Source organism: Notolabrus celidotus, chromosome 19 (assembly GCF_009762535.1).
Source record: "Notolabrus celidotus isolate fNotCel1 chromosome 19, fNotCel1.pri, whole genome shotgun sequence".
NCBI lineage: Eukaryota > Metazoa > Chordata > Actinopteri > Labriformes > Labridae > Notolabrus > Notolabrus celidotus.
In genome coordinates this window covers 25,967,424-25,986,526 of record NC_048290.1, presented here as the reverse complement: position 1 = coordinate 25,986,526, position 19,103 = coordinate 25,967,424, and the positions used below count along the sequence as shown (strand labels likewise).

The 19,103-nt window shown below is 39.7% G+C and overlaps 1 protein-coding gene and 1 long non-coding RNA gene across 5 annotated transcripts in view; one reads left to right on the top strand and one right to left on the bottom strand.

The window, feature by feature from the left end:
* Positions 1 to 19,103, bottom strand: part of LOC117830721 (NMDA receptor synaptonuclear signaling and neuronal migration factor) — a 60,410-nt gene that overhangs the window by 30,108 nt on the left and 11,199 nt on the right. The window contains 4 exon segments of the mRNA XM_034708971.1: positions 2,410 to 2,478; positions 7,144 to 7,216; positions 8,606 to 9,514; positions 9,778 to 9,839. Of these exon segments, the coding sequence (XP_034564862.1) occupies positions 2,410 to 2,478; positions 7,144 to 7,216; positions 8,606 to 9,514; positions 9,778 to 9,839 (1,113 nt within the window).
* LOC117830722 overlaps positions 1 to 19,103 on the top strand; it is a 42,003-nt gene that overhangs the window by 15,311 nt on the left and 7,589 nt on the right. For 2 of the 4 annotated variants that reach the window (XR_004634828.1, XR_004634827.1), the window contains one exon: positions 18,222 to 18,344. This is a non-coding gene — a long non-coding RNA (uncharacterized LOC117830722). Of the gene's footprint in view, positions 1 to 15,629; positions 15,688 to 18,218; positions 18,345 to 19,103 lie in introns of those variants that run through there. The other 2 variants (XR_004634830.1, XR_004634829.1) reach the window with 2 other exon arrangements.

Genomic DNA, 19,103 nt, shown 5'->3' with positions numbered 1-19,103 from the left:
TAATGACCTCAGCATGTGCTCTATCTGCTCGTGTATGTATGCGAACAGTGCTGGAGAAGCACATTGAAACAGTAGAAACATGAAAGAGGAAAGAAACAGTCTTTGGAGTTTCTCTGTCCTTGGTTTACCTCCATTAAAAAGTCAGCACAACAGCAGTTAACCTGCAACTTCAAACAATGAACTTCAATGCTAATCTAATAAGCAACAGACATCACAACATGCATAACATCATCTAAAAAAAAAAAGTCTAACTTAGAACCAATTACAGATGCACAGTATCTCTGTTGCTTTTACTTTGATAAAAGATCTAACACTGAAGTCAGACAGACATGTTTTCACCCTGAATAACCTCTGCTTATATTTAAGCTGCCCACAGTGAGGTGTGTGGCCAGTTAATGAGGCTTAGTAAGGACAACTTTATGAAACCATATCAACTTCCAATTGAAGAATGCCCTCCCTTTCTTGACTCTTTTTGTAGCTCACTAACTTTCTTCAACCCATTTAACACTATTTATAGCCAATTTTAAATCTCTTATTATTTGGCCAGTTTGGATTCTGTGCTTCTCTTCTCTTTGATTCCATCAGACAAATACTGCTAATCTGTACTGATATCGCTCTTCTTAAAAAGTCTACGCCCTAATTTGTTATCAAAAAAGAGACCTGAATCTTGATCACATGTAGTTATAATAGTCCTGATGATATAATTGGCGCTACACAAATAAAAAATGTAAATGTATTGATTGATTTTGGTTGATTTCCAGGTTTGTGAGTGTGAACTCTGGTTGTTGTTGAATAGAATCTGTCAGTTTGTGGTGTGCTGTGTTGGACATAATGCTGCACTTCACACACTGTAAGAACAAAATGGTCTGATCTGTCATTATTTGTTGTCATGTGTCGGGTCTCTCACATTTCAACATCTGTTAAGACTTTAAAAATATTTTAGTGTGGGGCAGGCTTAATTTGAACTCCTTATATGCTAAATAGTTTATTGGTCAATATTTTATATTGGTCTTAACACAGCGAGCAAGTAACAACCTCTGATGTTAAAAAATGAAGCCAGTGGCTTACTGCAAAAGCCAGGGAAACCCTGTTAAGCCCCATGTTATGTCCCACATTTTTACAGCAGACATAAACTTGTTTCCAGCCTGGTACAAAAAAGTTTTTGGTCTAAATAGCTAATTTCTCTATCTATTTTATTAAAGCAAAGAGTTATGGATACATTTTCATAATCAAGGGCAAAGCCCGGTGGCTGAAAGATGGGGGTGTTGAAGCCTCAGCTCCACCTCTTTGCCTCTACCACTTTGTGCTTAGATTGGTTGTGGTGCAGTTAGTATTTCCAATGTGGCAACCGCCATCATTTGGTTTCAAAACGCCTCAAACCACTGGCTTACCTCACTGAAACTACCCACATGTTTTATACAGTCTATGATAGCAACACCTGTACCTTTAGAATGGGCGTGGCTTTAAGTTCGGTAAGATATCATCTATTTTTTGATTGATGGTCTTCTGTGTGTGCAGAAGTATTTGAGGGTGGGATCAAATTGCGCAAGGAGGTTAATTATTCTTAAAACTTTCTGCTGCAATTTCCTTCCCTTTGATCTATCTCTAATTTGACAAAATAACACAACATTGATGCACTGACACTGCAGATGGATGACATAGAGATGTCAAAGGAATTGAGACGTGCTGCATGGCGCCACATTTACCATCTGCCCCTGTGTGACAGAGCATCTGGGCCTGAGTGGGACGCTCTCTGAACTTGTTACTGATGTCATTACTCCTGAAGGGGTTACACAATCACATTCCATGTTTCCACTGGTGTTTAAAGTCTTACTTTTACTAATACTCCAGATTGATCCCTTTAACTTGAACCCCTTTTCAAGTGGATAGAGATATTATTAGCATAAAGATGTAATAACATACCACTCTGTAATCTAGGTTTGAATGCTTCAGTTGCTTATGAATAACCAGAATGACACATTTTACCTCAAATCCACCTTTTAAAACTTCTCATAAATCCTTTCTTACAGATTAGATGCCACCAAAACAGATAATCCAGGCGTCTCAGAGGAATGCATAATACACATGGTGTATTAGAAAGATTTTACTTTTTTTTTACCACCCATACATTATGCAGCCGTTTTGATCGTTTCAGTTTTATCTGTGAAAAAAATCCAGTTCGCTGTTGCAGTACTAATCTGGCTTTGAAAAAGGGGCCAATATTAGCAGGGCACCAGTAAGCAGATCCTTTAGAAAGCTGCTGACGTCCTTAGACCTTCTAGTACCACGTTGTGACTCTTAGGCTCAGTCAGATTAGACACGGCTGTAAATAAGCGACAACATCGCTGTAGCCGGAAACAAGTGCAAACAGCGCTCAAGCAAAGCACAACCCCAGCAGGGGCAGCGTACCTCTGGATGACTTCTGCTGAATCCTGCTCCCTCTCTCTCCTCTTTCTCTGCACAAATCCCCGGAAAGCCCTGCCAGGATGTGGCACAGTATTAAAGGGATGAGAGAGAGGGAGAATGCTGGAAGAGCGAGGGGTAGGATAGCGTAGGGAGGCTGATGCCAGGGCGTTTAGCTGCAGGGTTTATTTGGCTGTGAAAGGGAGGCAGCAGCTAGCTTTGAATATAAAGACCTGGAATTTAAATCACATCATCAGCTCAATCTTTATTTTAATTTCACAGCTGCAACAAATGTGGCTACATGTTATATAGACCTTCTTTCAATGGAGGCACTGATCTTGTGACCTCAGGTGTCTTTGCAGTCTTCTCACTTACGATTAGTCAAAGGAACAGTTTGTTTCAGGGGAATTTTAAATGCAATTTTGTTTCCCAAGGTCAGTGATGGCAACTTATGCTTTATCCTTGTGTGCCCTTTAAAGGCATACTGTGAGTTTTGTATGTTAAAGTTGCATTTTACTAGCAAGAGCTTAATGGATAACACTGCAGAGCTATTATAGATGCTTTCTAATCCTTAAATCCGTTATCTTAAAACTTTCAAATTGTTCTGGCCAGCAGATCCATGTGCTCAGGCTGGACTTTTATGTGTCAAAGTACAAGCTTAGTGTGAAATTCATCACTGTCAATGTGTGATTGTGTCTTCAACAGTCTTAATTGTCCTTAAACAGGAAAGGTGCCATCTTGCAACACTGTGAAGCTGATGAACATTTGTCAATAGCAAAGACAGAGCCAGAGACAGAGCATCTCCAACAACTCTTGGTTGTGTTTGAGAGTAGGATTTGTAAGTAGAGGAAAGTAGCCTGTAAAATTCCCCACTAAAACAAAACGTCCTTTTAAAGAATGAGACTGACATTTTTCACATTTTTCTTGTTGTCAACAAATCCCATAAAAGTAATGGTAACTGGTCCAAGAGTCAACACTACCTGATTCCCCTGTTAGTCTGAGGCACTCAGCCTCAAGCCCTGTAAAAATCTTAGTGTTGTAAAGATACCTTAAATAGTGTAGATGTATCCTGACATTAACATTTTACTGAAAGCACAGCTGCACTGCCATTAGACTTTTTAAGACATCCAAGGAGGTGTCTATAACACTGTTGGCAGGAGGTATTTAATGATAATGATAACGCTTCATTACATTTCTTAATCATTACATTTTTTTATTTTTAATCTTTCTTTCAGGATCAACTTTTGGTTATTTAATTTGTGGTAAAATGTTTACAAAGTTTAAGAGGAATGTCAAAAATCCAAAGCATTTTGTAGTTAATATCCAGTTCTTCTGATAAAATGTGGTTTCGCCTCACGAAACCTTAAAGCTCCCTTGATGAACTTTTAAGGTGTTTTCTCAACCCTGTTTTGTAACCTGCTTAAACTCCTCACAGGAGCTTGAAGCATGGCTGCAAACTTTTCCTTTTGCTGAACACAGTCAGCAACCTCCTGGGTTAAGAAATGAAGCCAATGTGGATTTGCAAAAAAACACTGTAGTTCATTGAGTGTCTACTTGAGGCTGTCTTCAGAAGCCAAGGAAGCCCCATTGACTCCCATATTGAAATGCTCATGTTACAGCAAAATTAAACTTGTTTACGGTCTCCATAGCTCATTGAGTTATTTTTGCACACTATGTGGGGGTCTGTTTTTTCATTACTTGTGCATTTTGATAAACTTAAAGCTATGAGTTATGCCTAGTTTTGCACAATTAGAGGCACAGTTGATTTGACGGAGAGGAGGGCTGGTTGTAGCTGTTAGCCTAGCTAAGGCTAAAAGTCTGATTGAACTTCTACCAGTTTCTAGGATGACCAAAAGTTAGGTTAAACTAAAATCAATGAATGATGTCACTGAGACTGCGTCCGTGTTATACAGTCTATATCTGAACAGCAATGGAGGAACATTGACCAGAGGATTAAGCTAAATTACGCTTAGTCAACAATACTTTTCGTTTGGATTCAATTATTGTTTGTCCTTTCATGGGATGTGTTGATAATATGAAAAACATAGAAGTTGGCTTTAAAGTTTAGTTTAAAGAAATTTTAACAAACCCCAAGTATTAGATTGAAGCTAGCAGATATACAGTATGGTAGCTTGTTAAACACACAGAGAACTTGAAAACATTGAAGAGCAGCTTCGGTTAGTTTGGTTTAGTTAGGCGATGTGAGGTTAGAGCAGTATGAATTGTCAAAGCTTGGCTTGGGTTCAATGTCAGCTATTACTGTAATCAATTTGAACAATGACCTGATTTTTTTAAAATCCAGTTCTGAAATAGTCAACTCTGGGATCTATTGGTAAAGTTTACAAGAAACATCATTTTACTAGCTTTTTTTGAACAAAGGTTTTGTGTGACTTAATAAATATGTAGTCTAAAATGTTCGTCTTTTGATAGTACAACTGATGAAATAGTTTTACCAAACAAATCTCTCCAGATCAAATCACCAGAGTCAGTTCCAAACACGAGTAATCTTAGCCAGCACTGATTCTGTGATAGCTGGCTAAGAGAGTGCAGCAGGATTAATGTCGAACATAACTGCCACAGAAAACTCGAACCGCCAAACTCTTCCTATCCCTGTGGCCTGATTTTGGCTGGGTGTAAGTGCCAAACTGACAGAGCTGCTGGGTGGAAGTGAGCTAACAGGGTGTAGGTCAGCCAACAAAAAGGCGGACATTTTCCTGACTTATTCTTGGCAGCCTTACTCAGCTGCAGTGGATCACACTGGACTTTATTGTTGGCTAAGGAAGTATCCTCTGACTTAATTTCTCCCCCTTTGACTGTTTTTAAATTAATGAAAAGACAGTATCTGGTGAGAAGCTTCCCATCTGACATTGTATTAGTGTACTTCAGATGATGACTGATGATTCTTTTTTTTTGATGTGTGCTTTCTTGGTTAGTAAGGCTAGAATTAAAAAAAACTTTTAAAGTCATTCGGAGAAATACTCAAACCCACTTAACACCCACACACACACCCCCACACACACAGGCCTCACCAAGCCAAAGAATGAGGGTTACATGGTGGACATCTGAGTTAAGTAAGAGCAGTTAAGAACAAGTGTGTAGCCAGCTAATACAGAATAGCAAGCAGGCAGGGGAGTATACTTACGAAATCCTGTTTGGGTGTCCAGTGATTAATTAGCATAAAAAAGAGAGAGAGAAACAAACACAGTGAGTAAAATCCTAAATGAAGAAACAAAGAGAGGAACAACTGGCAGAGGCACAACAAAACAGAGGCAAAAGAGTGTCGCTGTTGACCTCTATGAATACAGAGCCAACTGGCAATGCCATATAATTGCTACTTAACAACCACTTAATTTAGGTGAATTCTGGCTTTGTGCTCTGAACATGTTCTAACAGGATTATGATGAGAGAGTAAATGTTGAAGGTGTCAAGAAATTACCATGGATACATTTGAAAAGAGTGTTTGTTTTTATTAAACGATACTGACAGGCAGAAAGCTGGAAGCTGCTGAAGATTCTACATTTGGATATGAAAAGGTTGTGAGACTCTTTAAAGCTGCAGATTTCATTTGAATACAGAATGTCAGCTGGATATCATACTTTCACAGTTGATCCAAAGATTCAAAACACACAGCACATATACACACGCACAGACACACTGTCAAACACAAAATACAAACACCCTTGAAGTAAACATGCTGTTGCTTTTGCATGATTACATCTAATTCATCATTTAAGGAACACAATAATATGATTTGCCTTGAAAAGCATTACTGACAATCATGATCCCCAGAGGATCAACCGTACAGACTTTCATTTTCACCTGACTTTGTCTGTGATGTTACCTTTAGGTTGACATTTACGGTTCATACTGAAATGTCTGGAAACTACTGAATTGACTTTCACAATATTTTCTACACACATCCATGGCCCAAAGAGGATACATTCAAACAGATTTGGTTATGCTCTATCTTCCATTTAGTTAAACTGTTATTAGTAAATGTAGCATGAGAAACATTACAACCTCTTGATTGCTGCATGTTAGCATTGACTTTATGACCACATTATCATGATCATATGAGCGTTTGTCTCCAAGTACAGCTGTGCCTAAAAATAGTCTCTTGCTGTCGCTGGTCCTTTATAGATGTAGATTTTATTTGACATTCATATATTAAAGAAAATAATTTACATCGGTGAGCATGCTTAAAAAAATCTAATTCTTGAAGCTTCAGCTAATGTTTTCTTTTCTTCTAATTCTTTCTTCTTTTTTTTTTTAAAGACTAATAGTGTTGTTAGGAAACCTTAAAGCTTAGCAATTAGATTCTTAATTTGTTGAAGTGGTTGAATTTAGTGATGTTTGCTGATCAGCAGCAATACAATCTTGTCCAGTTCTTGAAGAGCACCAATAAGTTTTGTCGGGCATCAGTATTTCACTTGAACTGAAAAAATAAAAAAGGATTGACAAAATATTCACTTTGATGGATTATCCTCCTTGAGCAAGCTTTAAGGGCCAGCTAGCAGAGTTTTATAGCTTGCTGAAATGAAAATCAATGGTAGCCTGGAAGGTAGGAAATCAATCTTTAAATCTATAGCAGCCTGTGGAAAATGGTTTGTGGTGATTTTAAGAATGCGATTTGTAGTTAATTAACTTAAACATGGGAAACAGCAAGTCATAGTACAAAACACTGGACCTTACGACAGGGCATACGTCATACATGTGTGTTAGTGTGATTGAGGGCTTGACACTCACGCCTGCATGGTTGTCGTGGCAGTTTGAAAGCTGAACATGTTTTCCTTGGGGAACCAGTTTGTGTCCTCTGCAATGAAAGAGAAAAATGATGATTCCAAGGTTAAGTAAAACATTTTTTTTTAAATCTATTTGTCTGTAGAGGCAAATGCATTAAATATACTGGAAATGTGAAAGCACAAATCAGCGACAGCACCACCACTTCACAGTCCACCACTCCACAAATGGAGAGAGGGAGACACACAGAAGGAGACAGCAGAGGAGAGAGACGGGGAAACGGAGAGTCAGAAATACAGGCCACCACATTACATCCAACATCAAACCCTCATTCCCACCAGACCAGAGAGGAAATAGATTTGAAAATGTGCAATGAAATAATGCTAACATTACACTGCTGTGTCACTTGATTCTATCTACACCTACGTCTTAGTCATCGAGCAGTTAAAAACAAAAGACATATTTTTCACTGTTAGATAACTTAAAACAAAAAGTGTAGGTGAAGTGTCCTTGTTATTATATATAGTAGTCCTTTTTTTTACTGTCTTATAACAAAAAAAGTGAGACACTAAAACATTGCTTACCAACAGAATATACTTAAACTTGTACGACAATCCACTAAGTCCCCATATTCACACGGCAGTCATTTCCCTGTGGTGTCATACTCAACGTGGGAAGCTAAAATGCTGTCTTGATGATACACTGCAGATCTAGGTATTTGACAAGAGTTTTATTTGACCATTTCCTAACTGATCTGCAACTGAAAACAAAAAGAAGAGTGAAAATCTGAGCGTATATCAAGCAAAAAATTATATTTGATAGCCAGCTAGCTGCTGCCGGACAAAAACTAATATTAGCAATGAAAATTTCCTAGCTAGCAACAGGTTAGCTAGTGACCTTATCAAACTACCAAACGGTATAATTCACTTTCAGAAACTTTCTGGTTAACATAGCTAGTAAAAGTGCTAATACTAGCATCTCCAAAGACAGCTAATAGGGTTAGTTAAACTTGAAATATAGTTCTATGTGACTCAATACTTTCACTGTTGATTGTCTATTTAGTTGCTGATCTGATCAGTCAGAAATAATAAAATGAAAAGTATAATCAGATACCTTACATTTGTTTGACGAACAACCTGGACCACAGGTGTAGGACATTTCAAGACATCTGAACTACCTACCTTCAGTGTAATGTCAGTGTGCAATGGCTGCCGTTTGAATATGGTCAGTGGGATAGCTGATTTAAATCTATTCTTTTATTAAAATGTAAGTGGAGTGTAGATTCAACTGCCTTCAGTTTTGTGTTCGTGAGAACCTACTCTCAAATGAATCAAATGTTATTTCATCTCTGGTCCAGTACCAAACCCCGCAAATCCAGGCCACAGGGTCTAATGAACAAACCCTCGCGCCCATGTCTGGACCTCAGCGCCTCTCCCTTCCTCTGTGTCCTCCGCCCTCTCACCTCTCTCCAGCCCAGTCATCCGGTCCACACTCCACATCCTCTCTAGGCGTCGGTGCTGCTTGCCTGCCTCTCGGGACGCACTCTCCAGATCCAGGGAGCCTTGGCTTCTTGAGGGGGCACCACCGCATGAGTCACAGGCCAGCCCGCTGCACTCCGCCTCCCCTTTTCCACCTTCGCCCCAGCTGCGGATGTTGTGAGCGCTGACGGAGGTCTGCAGCGGGGGTTGAGACAGGTGATGGTGGTGATGGTGCGATACATGGTGGTGGGATCCAACGATATTTAAAGATTGCTGTTGCTGCTGGTTGCTACTGCTGCTTCCACTTGCCCCTCCACTGCTGGAGGGTGTGTTGTTGCCCGGTATGCCACCATGATGGTGGTGGTTCCCATGGTGGTTGCCATGACGGTGACTCTCACTGCTGCTGCTGGTGCCTCGGCTGCCGCCACCATGGTGGTATTGGGTTGGGGATGATGAGGTGGAGGAAGGGGAAGTGGAGGGCTGGACCAAGCCACCTTTGGATCCCAGCCTGCCACTTCCCGACTTTTCCTTCAGGACGTCCAGTTCTAAGCTCTCCTTGCTGCCCCGACCGCTACTCATCAGCATACCTCGCTGGGTGGTGATGGTGTAGACGCGGGCCGGCTGCAGGGTGCACTCAACACTCTTTTGCTGGTCCTCCTCGGCTGAGAAGCTGCGCTCGAGAGAAAGACGAGCTGGTCTGGTAGAGATGGTGATGGAGGGGGGAGGTGGCTGAAGTAAGCCCAGCGGGGGCTTCAAAGGGCTGGGATCTTGGTTGTTCTCGCAGCCCTTGGTGGTGTTGGAGGTGGGATGGAGGTGGTTGTTGTTGTTGGGGCTAATCTTGTCACTTGGCGACTCTGGGTCGGGACCCACCAAGGTGTCACACAGAAGATGGGCTAGTACGACAGCAAGAAAGACAAATATAAGTGTTAAAGAAGAAGAACTAAACCAAGGTGCCAAAAAGAAAGAAGAAGAGAGAAAGAGGAAAGCTTAGAATGAAAAGAGAACAATATCATTGCCTTTCTCTGGTTATTGGCTGTTGTAGTTAAACACTAATGATCGCAGCGTGGCATTCAGCAGAGGATGAGGTGAAACAGGAGGATTAAAGACCAGAAAGGAATTAGCAGAGCAGGAAAGAGGGATGGACAGAGACGCTGACCTGATCCGTTTCGGTTTTCAGGGTGTGTGTGGGACAGGTACTCTCCAAATGCTCTCGCTGCTCTGTGGGGATATACACACACACATGACACACATAAAGACATTAATTCATGGTTGGATGGGGGAAGGTGAGTGAGGGAAGAGAAGAAATGGAAGGGGGAGAGAGGGGAGAAGGGCAAGGGAATTGTAAATTACAGAGCTAATTGCCGTCTTTGTGGGCTTGTGCCACCCACAGATTAAGATGCTGCTGCTTTATCTCTGCACTTCAGGCAGCCTCGTACTCATAGAGAGACAGAGTACGAGACAGCCGGAGGAGATAGTAGGAAGGATGGTTTGACATCATTTCTCTATATGACCTCAGTTTGCGTTCATAGACGTCGTTGCAGCTGGCAGACCATGACCGTGTTTGTTTGCTTTGTTTTGCACACAGTCTTTATTTGGATGCATCATAGACAGTGTTAATAATATATGTAGCCTCAGTGACTTGACCCATTGGTCTGTTCACTGCCTTTTATAAGCCTTGTGTTTTACATCTTAGCCTTTGCCATGGTAGTTTTCTGGAGCCAGCATTGACCATATTTGGACATGTGGGTGTTGCTAAAGAGGAGAAAGGGATTGGTAATTGTCAGGTTCTAAAAGATAAAGAGCCTATGTGTGTGGCTTAATTGTTATTTTGTGTAAGAATGACTTAATCGTAATGTTTCCCTCAGAATGAGATTATTTTGTGATGCTGTACAGAGACTAAAGTAGCTGAGAACCAGAGGAATGTTGCACACTCACACACATCTGTATTGAGTGGTGAGTGAATGACACATACTTGATAACTTGAAATGATCATCTTCTTGTCATTGTGGCCTGTTGTGTTCTCTACTCAGAATGGCCAATATTGTGATATTTTTTCCTCTTTTAGATCAAAGGTAAACATTCTCTTATTCTTACATTTGTGACGTGAAATATGAAATACTTCATGACTTTTTTTTGTTTTAATTTGATGATTTTATCTTATAGCTCATGGAAATCAGAAATCCAGTATCTCCTGTAATCCTGTAATCAATCGAAAAAGGTTTTAAAATACAAATTCTGTAAAGTATGTTCATTTACCCACTCAATACTGGGTTAGGGTGAATTTACCATGAGTTATTGCATCAGTGTGGCGTGGTATGGAGGTCTGGTATGTTGTAATTGATAGAGGCCTTCAAATCATCAGTTTTCTTTTGGGGTTGGGTCTTTCTCATCTTCCTCTTGACAGGTATCTCGTAGATTCTCTATTTGGCGTTGTGGGCAGGTGCTAAGTCCTGCTGGAAAAGGAAATCAGCATCTCTATGAAGCTTGTCAGCAGATGGAAGCAAGAAGTGCTCTAAAATCCCCAGGTAGACACCTGTGCTGATTTCGGACTCCCTACAAATAATCTGTAATTAATAATTTTTTTTATTTTAAAACATATTGGACTAACAACAGCAGATCACATGGCTCTCCAAATCATCACAGACTGTAGAAACTTCACACTAGACTTCAAACACTGTGGATTATGTGCCTCTACACTCTCCCTCTAGACTCAAGGTCTTTACAAGTTGCTTCTGATGTCTTTGCTTGAGGGATGGCTTGATATTAGGAATGCAACAGTTGTAGTCACTTTCCTGAAGATTTCTGTGTGGTGGCTCTTGATGCACTGACACCAGCCTCAGTCCACTCCTTGTAAAGCTCTCAAGAGGTTTTGAATCAACTCTTCTTTCTACAATTCTCTTAAGGCGTCATGTATCCCTGTTACTTGTGCACATTTTCCTATCACACTTTTCCCTTCCAGTCAAATTTCCATTCATATTATTCAATACAGCACTCTGTGAACAGCAATTCTTTTCGGAATGACATTCTGTGGCTTACCCTGGGTGTCATGTTGTGAACCAGACTAAGAGATACGTGCTATTTATTCTGTTTGAATAATGATTTACTGAAACTTGAAATGAAATATTCTCAGATTTTGGGGGGTGTATTTTTTATCATCAAATTGAAATAGAAAAATTATTTAAACATTTTAGTTTGCTTACAATGAATATGGAATAAATTGCAATTTTGCTTGTAATATAACTTGCAGAAAACATTGAACTTTTTCACAAAATTCTAATTTATTGAGATGTACCTGTATGTTGAATCATATTAGATTCATGAAAATTGTAGTGCAGAAGGTCCTCAGTTTTTTTCATTAAAAACATCCAAAGATCAACTCAAAGAACTCTGTTCGTCAAGAGGTTAGGTTGTAACTGAATTGTCCAGATTGACAACTAGCAGACAGTTGTTCAAAGTGACCGCACAAAAGAAATAGATTGGTGTGAAATAGCCACCAAAACCACTTTTGTACTTGTTAGTTAACATCTTTTAAACTGTGGTTAAGTTGGGTGTTTATAACATGGGGCCCAATGGAGATTGACTCACTTTGGAGACAACCTCAATTGGTCACTCCATGAACTGCAGTTTTTACCACTTTTCTATTGACATCATTGTACGGTCCCCGAGGAGGTTGACACTTGGGACAAGTTATCTTTTGGTCAAGAAATATATTCAATATTTAGAGTTACTGTTAACATTGCTTGGAGATCTTCCAAAATTGCTAACAATTGGGCGAAATCTTGCATTTATGTCCCTTGTCCTCTTTATCTTTTTTCTTTTATTTGCACAGAGACACAGTCAGAGAAATACACCTAAGACATCCATTCAGCCACAGACAGCTAAACTCAATATTACAAAGTGCTTAAACTATTAATAAAATGCCCCCAAGCTCTGCAGTTGAGTGACACTGACCTCCTAATGTGACAGTATGTGACAGGAGTGTAAAATGAGCAAAGAGATATGGTGTAATATTAAGAAAGATAACTCTTAAGATGTGCTTCCAATCTTAATTACAGTGCTAATGTAAATGAGAGTAAATGTTCCACACCAACATTTAATAGGATTCATGATTGTAATTAAGAAAGAAGAGGAAGGGAGAAAATGTGAGCAATTCTTAGGATGGGTGCTATGAATATGAATGTATTCCTGGATCATGATAAGATTGTCATTTCCTTGCTAGACTAGGAAAGACCGTCTCTTTGCCTGACCAATTACAAACTAGAATACTGTCGAGGCAACGCGACTAAAAGTTATTTCCATTTTTGTAAGACTTCATACTTTAATTTACAGCGTTTTATAGGAAATCAAGCTGCCTATATATCTGATATCTAACTGCATAAGCTAGCTAATATATGAAGAAATAAGACAACCTAAAGCAACCAAACACATCATAGGACATTTACTTTTAAGGTACTCAAGTTATTATAAAAATGAATTAATATGTTGGATGTATATAGACTGTGTAGCTATAGTTTTTTTTTTAATTGTTAAGCTTTTAATTGCACTTGCAGCCAGTCATTTAAGGTTACTCACTGTATGCACTGTGTGCACTTTGAATATAGGTTTCTATAGTTTGTTACTGATGTCTTGATGGATGCAGACCAATGTGTCAATTGTGAGTAAGCGTGCTTGTTTTCTTTTCTAAAAAAAAGGGTTGAAAACATTGTGAATAATGTATTATTTAAGTTAATATTGATGTGATAATGATAAATAATCTGATGTGTAGACGAAATGGCCAAATTTGCTTACACAGCTAGTGTCAGAGGTGACGGCTGACACAGCACACACATCTGCAGGGGGATCTGGCGGTGTACGCATCCTCTCTGGCAGCTATGTCAATTATTAAAGCCTGCCCAACACAGCAGGCAAATGCACACACAGACAGAGGAAGAGCATGGGTGCAGTGAATACAGGCTTTTTTTCAACATTTTTCAGATGCACTGTCTTCTCTTCTGTCCTACAACTACTTTCTTATTCAAAGTATGCTCTGTACGCTTGCTTTCTCAACCCTACTCTCCTATCCTCTCTTTTGTTTCTCCCTCTCTCCTCTTAAGGCAGGGATCCTCTAGAGACAGTTTACATGAAAAAAGCTGATTTACATATTTCAAAGTAGCACTCATGGAGAAAAGTAAGAAAACTACCTTATGTTAAAGTTAATCAACATTAAAAACACAAAAACATAATTCAGGTCTTTCTAATCTAGAAGAAAAGTCAAAGCCAAGTCAAGCAACCAGCATCATACATCAGCAACAAACACTTTCTGACAACTCACCACCATTGTTGAGGATAGAGAGCCTGAAAAGACCAAAAATCCCAGTGCTTTACACCATTGTGCTGACAGACATTTAAGCCTTAGGCCATCATGCCGAATAAATCCACCTTAAGTCTACTGTAGGGCAAACACGGCCTGTGGGACCCATTGCTGTACCATTATCAAGTACAGTGCAGCCAGGTCACTACATTTAGCAGCTTCACACTTTCTTATGCCTGCTGTCCCTGAAAGCAAACACCACTATTTTGAGGAGGGTAGTTAGATTTGAATAACTTCTTGTTACACAAATTTAGATAAGAATATGAAATTAAATGAAAAAACACGTCACTCTACAAGTCATGACCTTACTGGAGATAAAGCAATACATTTAATAAATAAGCCATTTTACCTGGCTTTGTTACTAATAACCCGGCTGCATTAGATACCTGATCCTGATTGGTCAAAACCCCATAACAACTGTGATTTATTCTCAGTTGTAGAAGAGACTACAGGGACAACCTGATCACACACATCATATCAAATCAGTTCCTGTGGCAGGAACATTAGTTCCTGTGAGCACTCTTAATTTGTTAACATGGCTAAAATGGTAGTTTCTGTCTTAGGCTGGTTTTGAGAGTCAGGATTAAAGGACAGTTACCGGGCATAGAAGTGAGAGCAGCTTGAAGTTCTATTGTGCCCCATTCATCTCTAATATTGAAAAGTGTAGCAAGATCCTTCGGGTTGAGACAAGACTCCTCTGATTCATGTTGGGGTCCTGCTCACCTTGTCGGAATTCTGCCTTGGATCACCACCTGTCCACTATGCATTATCCCTTGCATATTACACAAGAGGGAGTGCTTTTGTACTGAATATCAGCATGGCTTTGACTGAATCACACCCATGCTAATATTCTGTATAACAGAACATGCAAAAGTGTGGCATCACCTTATGATCACCTTTTTACCACCAGCCTATTAAACTCAAAAGTCTTAAACAACAGCAGCACAGCTATGACCCACAACTGGACTGGAATATGAACATTTGATGCCCTTCAGTGTCTCTTCATGTTACCAAATAGCAGCTCCTTTGTATACTGTGTTTGTTTATCTGTATGGGTCCATTTTTCATGCAATCAGTGAAATAAGAATCTGTTGAAAATGGGTTGTTATGAGACCATTTCTGATAAAAAGTGAGGACTGATGTAAGGTGAACTAACATCTAAAGTGGATTAGGGTAAAAATCCCAGAACTGTTGTATTCTTTGTCAGCACTCAAAGATTTCTACTTGTCCAATCAAATCTCTCAGTTGGAAGTTAGTGTTGTATAATATTTAAAAAAATATATCAAGGGCAAGAGAGCAAAAAAGACATGGGTAAAAAAATGTGTGTGCTTATGTGTGCAATTAGTGATGTAATAAGCAAGCAGTCCCATTGACTACGATTCAGATCAATGTAGTCTCCACACTAATCAGCAGGTGTTCCTCTGAAGCTCTGAGACATTTCAATTTGCCCTCCTGCTTTATTATTCAACAGGCAGGGGCACTCTGATTAGAATCAGCAAACAATGGTGCAAGAGGCTTGCATAATCCATTATACATGAGTGGAAACGGACAGAGAAAAAACACTTCTCAATCTATCTATTACTCAAACCTTCTCTCTGTGTTCTCTCATATTACAGTTTTGAACTCAGCATACGTGTGAGCACAAAACAGTGGGACACAGGTGGTAGATACTGTGAAGACAGGTGAAAAATGAAGAAAAGGGAGGATATGGAGAAGGTGAGGGAGAGGAAGGAGCCTGACAGGCGGATATGAGATTCGTCCCGCATGCTCTCAGACATGTGACGGGGGGTTTGGGGGAAAGAAAGAAACCAGTGAGGGAGGGGAGCTGTAGAGTAGGGATGGGATTACCGCAGAGAGGAAGAGCAGTGTAGAGAGAGAAAACCGGGGCATATTAAAAATGAAAAGGCGGAGTAAACTTGAGGAAAGGGAGCTTGGCAAAGAGTGCACAGTCAGGACAATAAGGAAGAAAGAGATAAAAGTGACAGCAGACTCAGTTTCATCTGCAGGACAAACTGCATCTTTGAATCAAGTCAAGCATAAAATCCTTTGTGTCACTTGAAGGCCTCTTAGAGGGCCTTTCACCTCAAAGGGGCTTCTGCAGTTCCCTTCAAGTACTGTCCTCTTTCTGTGGTCATGTTTTAAAGAGGAGATATAAATATGACAGAGGTTCAAGTCAATGCCCTGGATCAGATCAGATCACATGAGATGTTCTAACAGTGATGGAGCACTTAAAGAGACTAGCTGAGGTCTTATACCCTGAGGGAAAAGTACAAGTCTGTCCTAAAGTGTTTCTAAATTGGACAGGAAATATTTTACAACTCTTCATGCCATCAAAGATTATAGAGAGGTTTACATTCAAGCGTTAAAGGAACAAAACTCATCAGAGGGCCAATTTTCTTAAGAAGGGTCATTTATAGCTTTCTGTCATATTCCATGCTTCTCCTCAGCAGATTGGTCAAGCTGTGATGGGAATGCAGATGACTCTTAAGGACCTACACACATGTTGGTTTGAAAAGCTGCAATTCAAACTTACATCTGTACATCACAAAGAGCAGGCATTAAAGTCTGCTTTGGTAGTCGTTCAAGAGCAACCACATTATCTTCATCAAAAGATGATGTAACCCTGTTGCCATGGAACTATGCCAAAGGACTAAAAATCTTGGAGTAAATGTGCAATTTTGTGCCAATGTGAAAGAGTTACCTCAATCTACCAATAAATGAAAGCTCCAAAATATGGAGCTGTTTTTAGAATGATTCCCAATATATAAAGAAGCGACTGGTTTGTCTGCAATCATCTACTTTATGAACTAAAACTTGCAGCAGATAATGAAGGGTTGTCATTGCAATGTGGCTCTTAAGAAAACTGTTCCATCATGGCACGCTTATGAGCTTATTGGCAACCAAAGCGAGGAATTTTTTACACTCATACTCTACTATGTCTTGTATCTGTACTGATTTTATGACAGGGTGTTGACCTCAATTTCCAACATGCTTTTCATGTTACTTTCTATGGTCCATAAAATGTCCACTTACTGATATATAAGAGAAATGACCAAATTTACAATCCATCTCACAATGTCCTTGTGTTTCTTAAATGAAGGATAGACAATGTCACACATGAATGCAGAGCTATCCTCCTGCCAACTCAGATGTCCCAATGTCCTAGAACAGTACAATTGAGAGTTTTGGAAACAGTTCCCCTTCTCAGATACCCAACACTTCTCCAAATGAATTGACCTTGTTTGAAAGTGTCCTCCACAGTGGTGCATAGAAACAGTTACTCATCTGATCATCAAGACTGTGAGACAACAGAATTTTTCTGTGTCCTTCAAAAGTGGAAATATAAATCAGTTGCATGATGTTTCAACGCTGTGGTTGAAGCTTGTTTTTTAAGGCAAATAAAAAACCTTGGTCAGGGTCAGATAAGATCATGATTGGAGTGTGGTTTAAGGTTGTAAATAAATGGTTGAGAATGAGGAGAAAACCTTACTTCCTGTCAGCACATTAGTTTTCATGAGCATGCTAAACTGGTAGGCCAAAGAATAATGTTGGATCCTGTCCTGAAATCCAGGCAACAGCACAGAGCTGGTGAGTGCATCTCTAATAATGTCTTTAGTTTGTAGCTGAGTAATAAGCACAATAATGTATAGTGAGCATATGGTTATGTGTATTAGAATCCCTTCAAAGTGGGGCTGCACGATATCAGGAAAAAAAAATGGTATTGCAACATTATTCCTTTCTCCAGTATATATTGCAATATGAAAAAATACAGGGATTCACACCAGATAAATGCAGTACAGTTACACCTATTCATTATTTGGATATTTAAATATATTTTCTGTTTCAAATCAAATCCCCTCCTACTTTTATCTCACTGTGCCAACACAGTGGCTCTGGCACCTGCATGGAGAAGAAGAGAGCCAAAAGCAGGAGAGAGTACAGGAGGAGCGACACGTTTCTCAATTAACTTTACTGATAAGTGCAACTGACTTGATTACATGTTGCAAGCAATGAATGTATATTAAAATGCCATTGCTCAGGATTGATTGATAGCTCTGTTGACAAATATAGGCTCCTGGGACGTTCTGTACCGGATTAGCAGTGTAGAGGAAGAACAACAGGAGAAAACGTAGCAAACACTAATTTGAGATAACCATGAGTGTCTGCTTGACATCAACAAAATAATCTGTTCTGCTGTGGACTTATCTGACCTGAGGGATCTTTGACATTTTTTTTGTTTTGGTTAGCAGAAAGGATGTGACGCCTGTCCCGTGGCTCTACCAGCCAGGCCCATGTCTGTGAATGCCTTAGCTGGACCACCACAATATATCAGCACCTGTGGAAACAGTCTTCTGGCTTCAAAGCTCATGATGGTAAGAAATTAAAGCATGTTTTCCATTGTATGTACAGTCAGTGGTCAATCATCTTCTTCTGCATGTGATTTTCACAAAACTACATTGTAGACTTTGCTGCAGGTGTAGACACTAGAATTAGATACTCCATCTTAGCAGTCTGAAAGTGTGCCCACAATGATAACAAGCACTGGGATGAGAGGGCCAACACATCCATCCAATGAAATCCATCTTCAAACTTAAGTGTGTATAAGGTTAGTCTTTGACAACAGCCGTGTCTTTTGCATGTGCATGTTTTACAGTCATGTGACACAGGTATAGATACTGCACAGTGCTCAGTTCTCTGTGTTTTCAAAGTGAAACTAAAATGATGTCAGACCTTTATTGTAGATTATCCATGGAAAATGAGGAACTGGTAACAGTATTACATGAACAATATATGATCGTCAAGGAATGTATTGTTCAGCTTTAGTCCAGGGTCACACATGACCCCTTCACTTCACATCAGGGTCCTACTCAACCTTTTGGGATTCTAATTTGCACAACAACCAGCTTACTATACCTTATCCCTTACTTTACATAGTTGAGCCCTGATAGGTTCCAGGATTGCAGCCCAGTGGATTACTTTCCATGTCTTCTGAACTCTGAATGGACTGTTGTCTTGCTTATTTCCAAAACTTGCGAAACACTAATTGATGATACTGATCGAACTACAGACAAAAACAAGGACATTTCTAACTCCAAAAAACCCACAGATTGTGCCTTTTTATGCAGAATCTA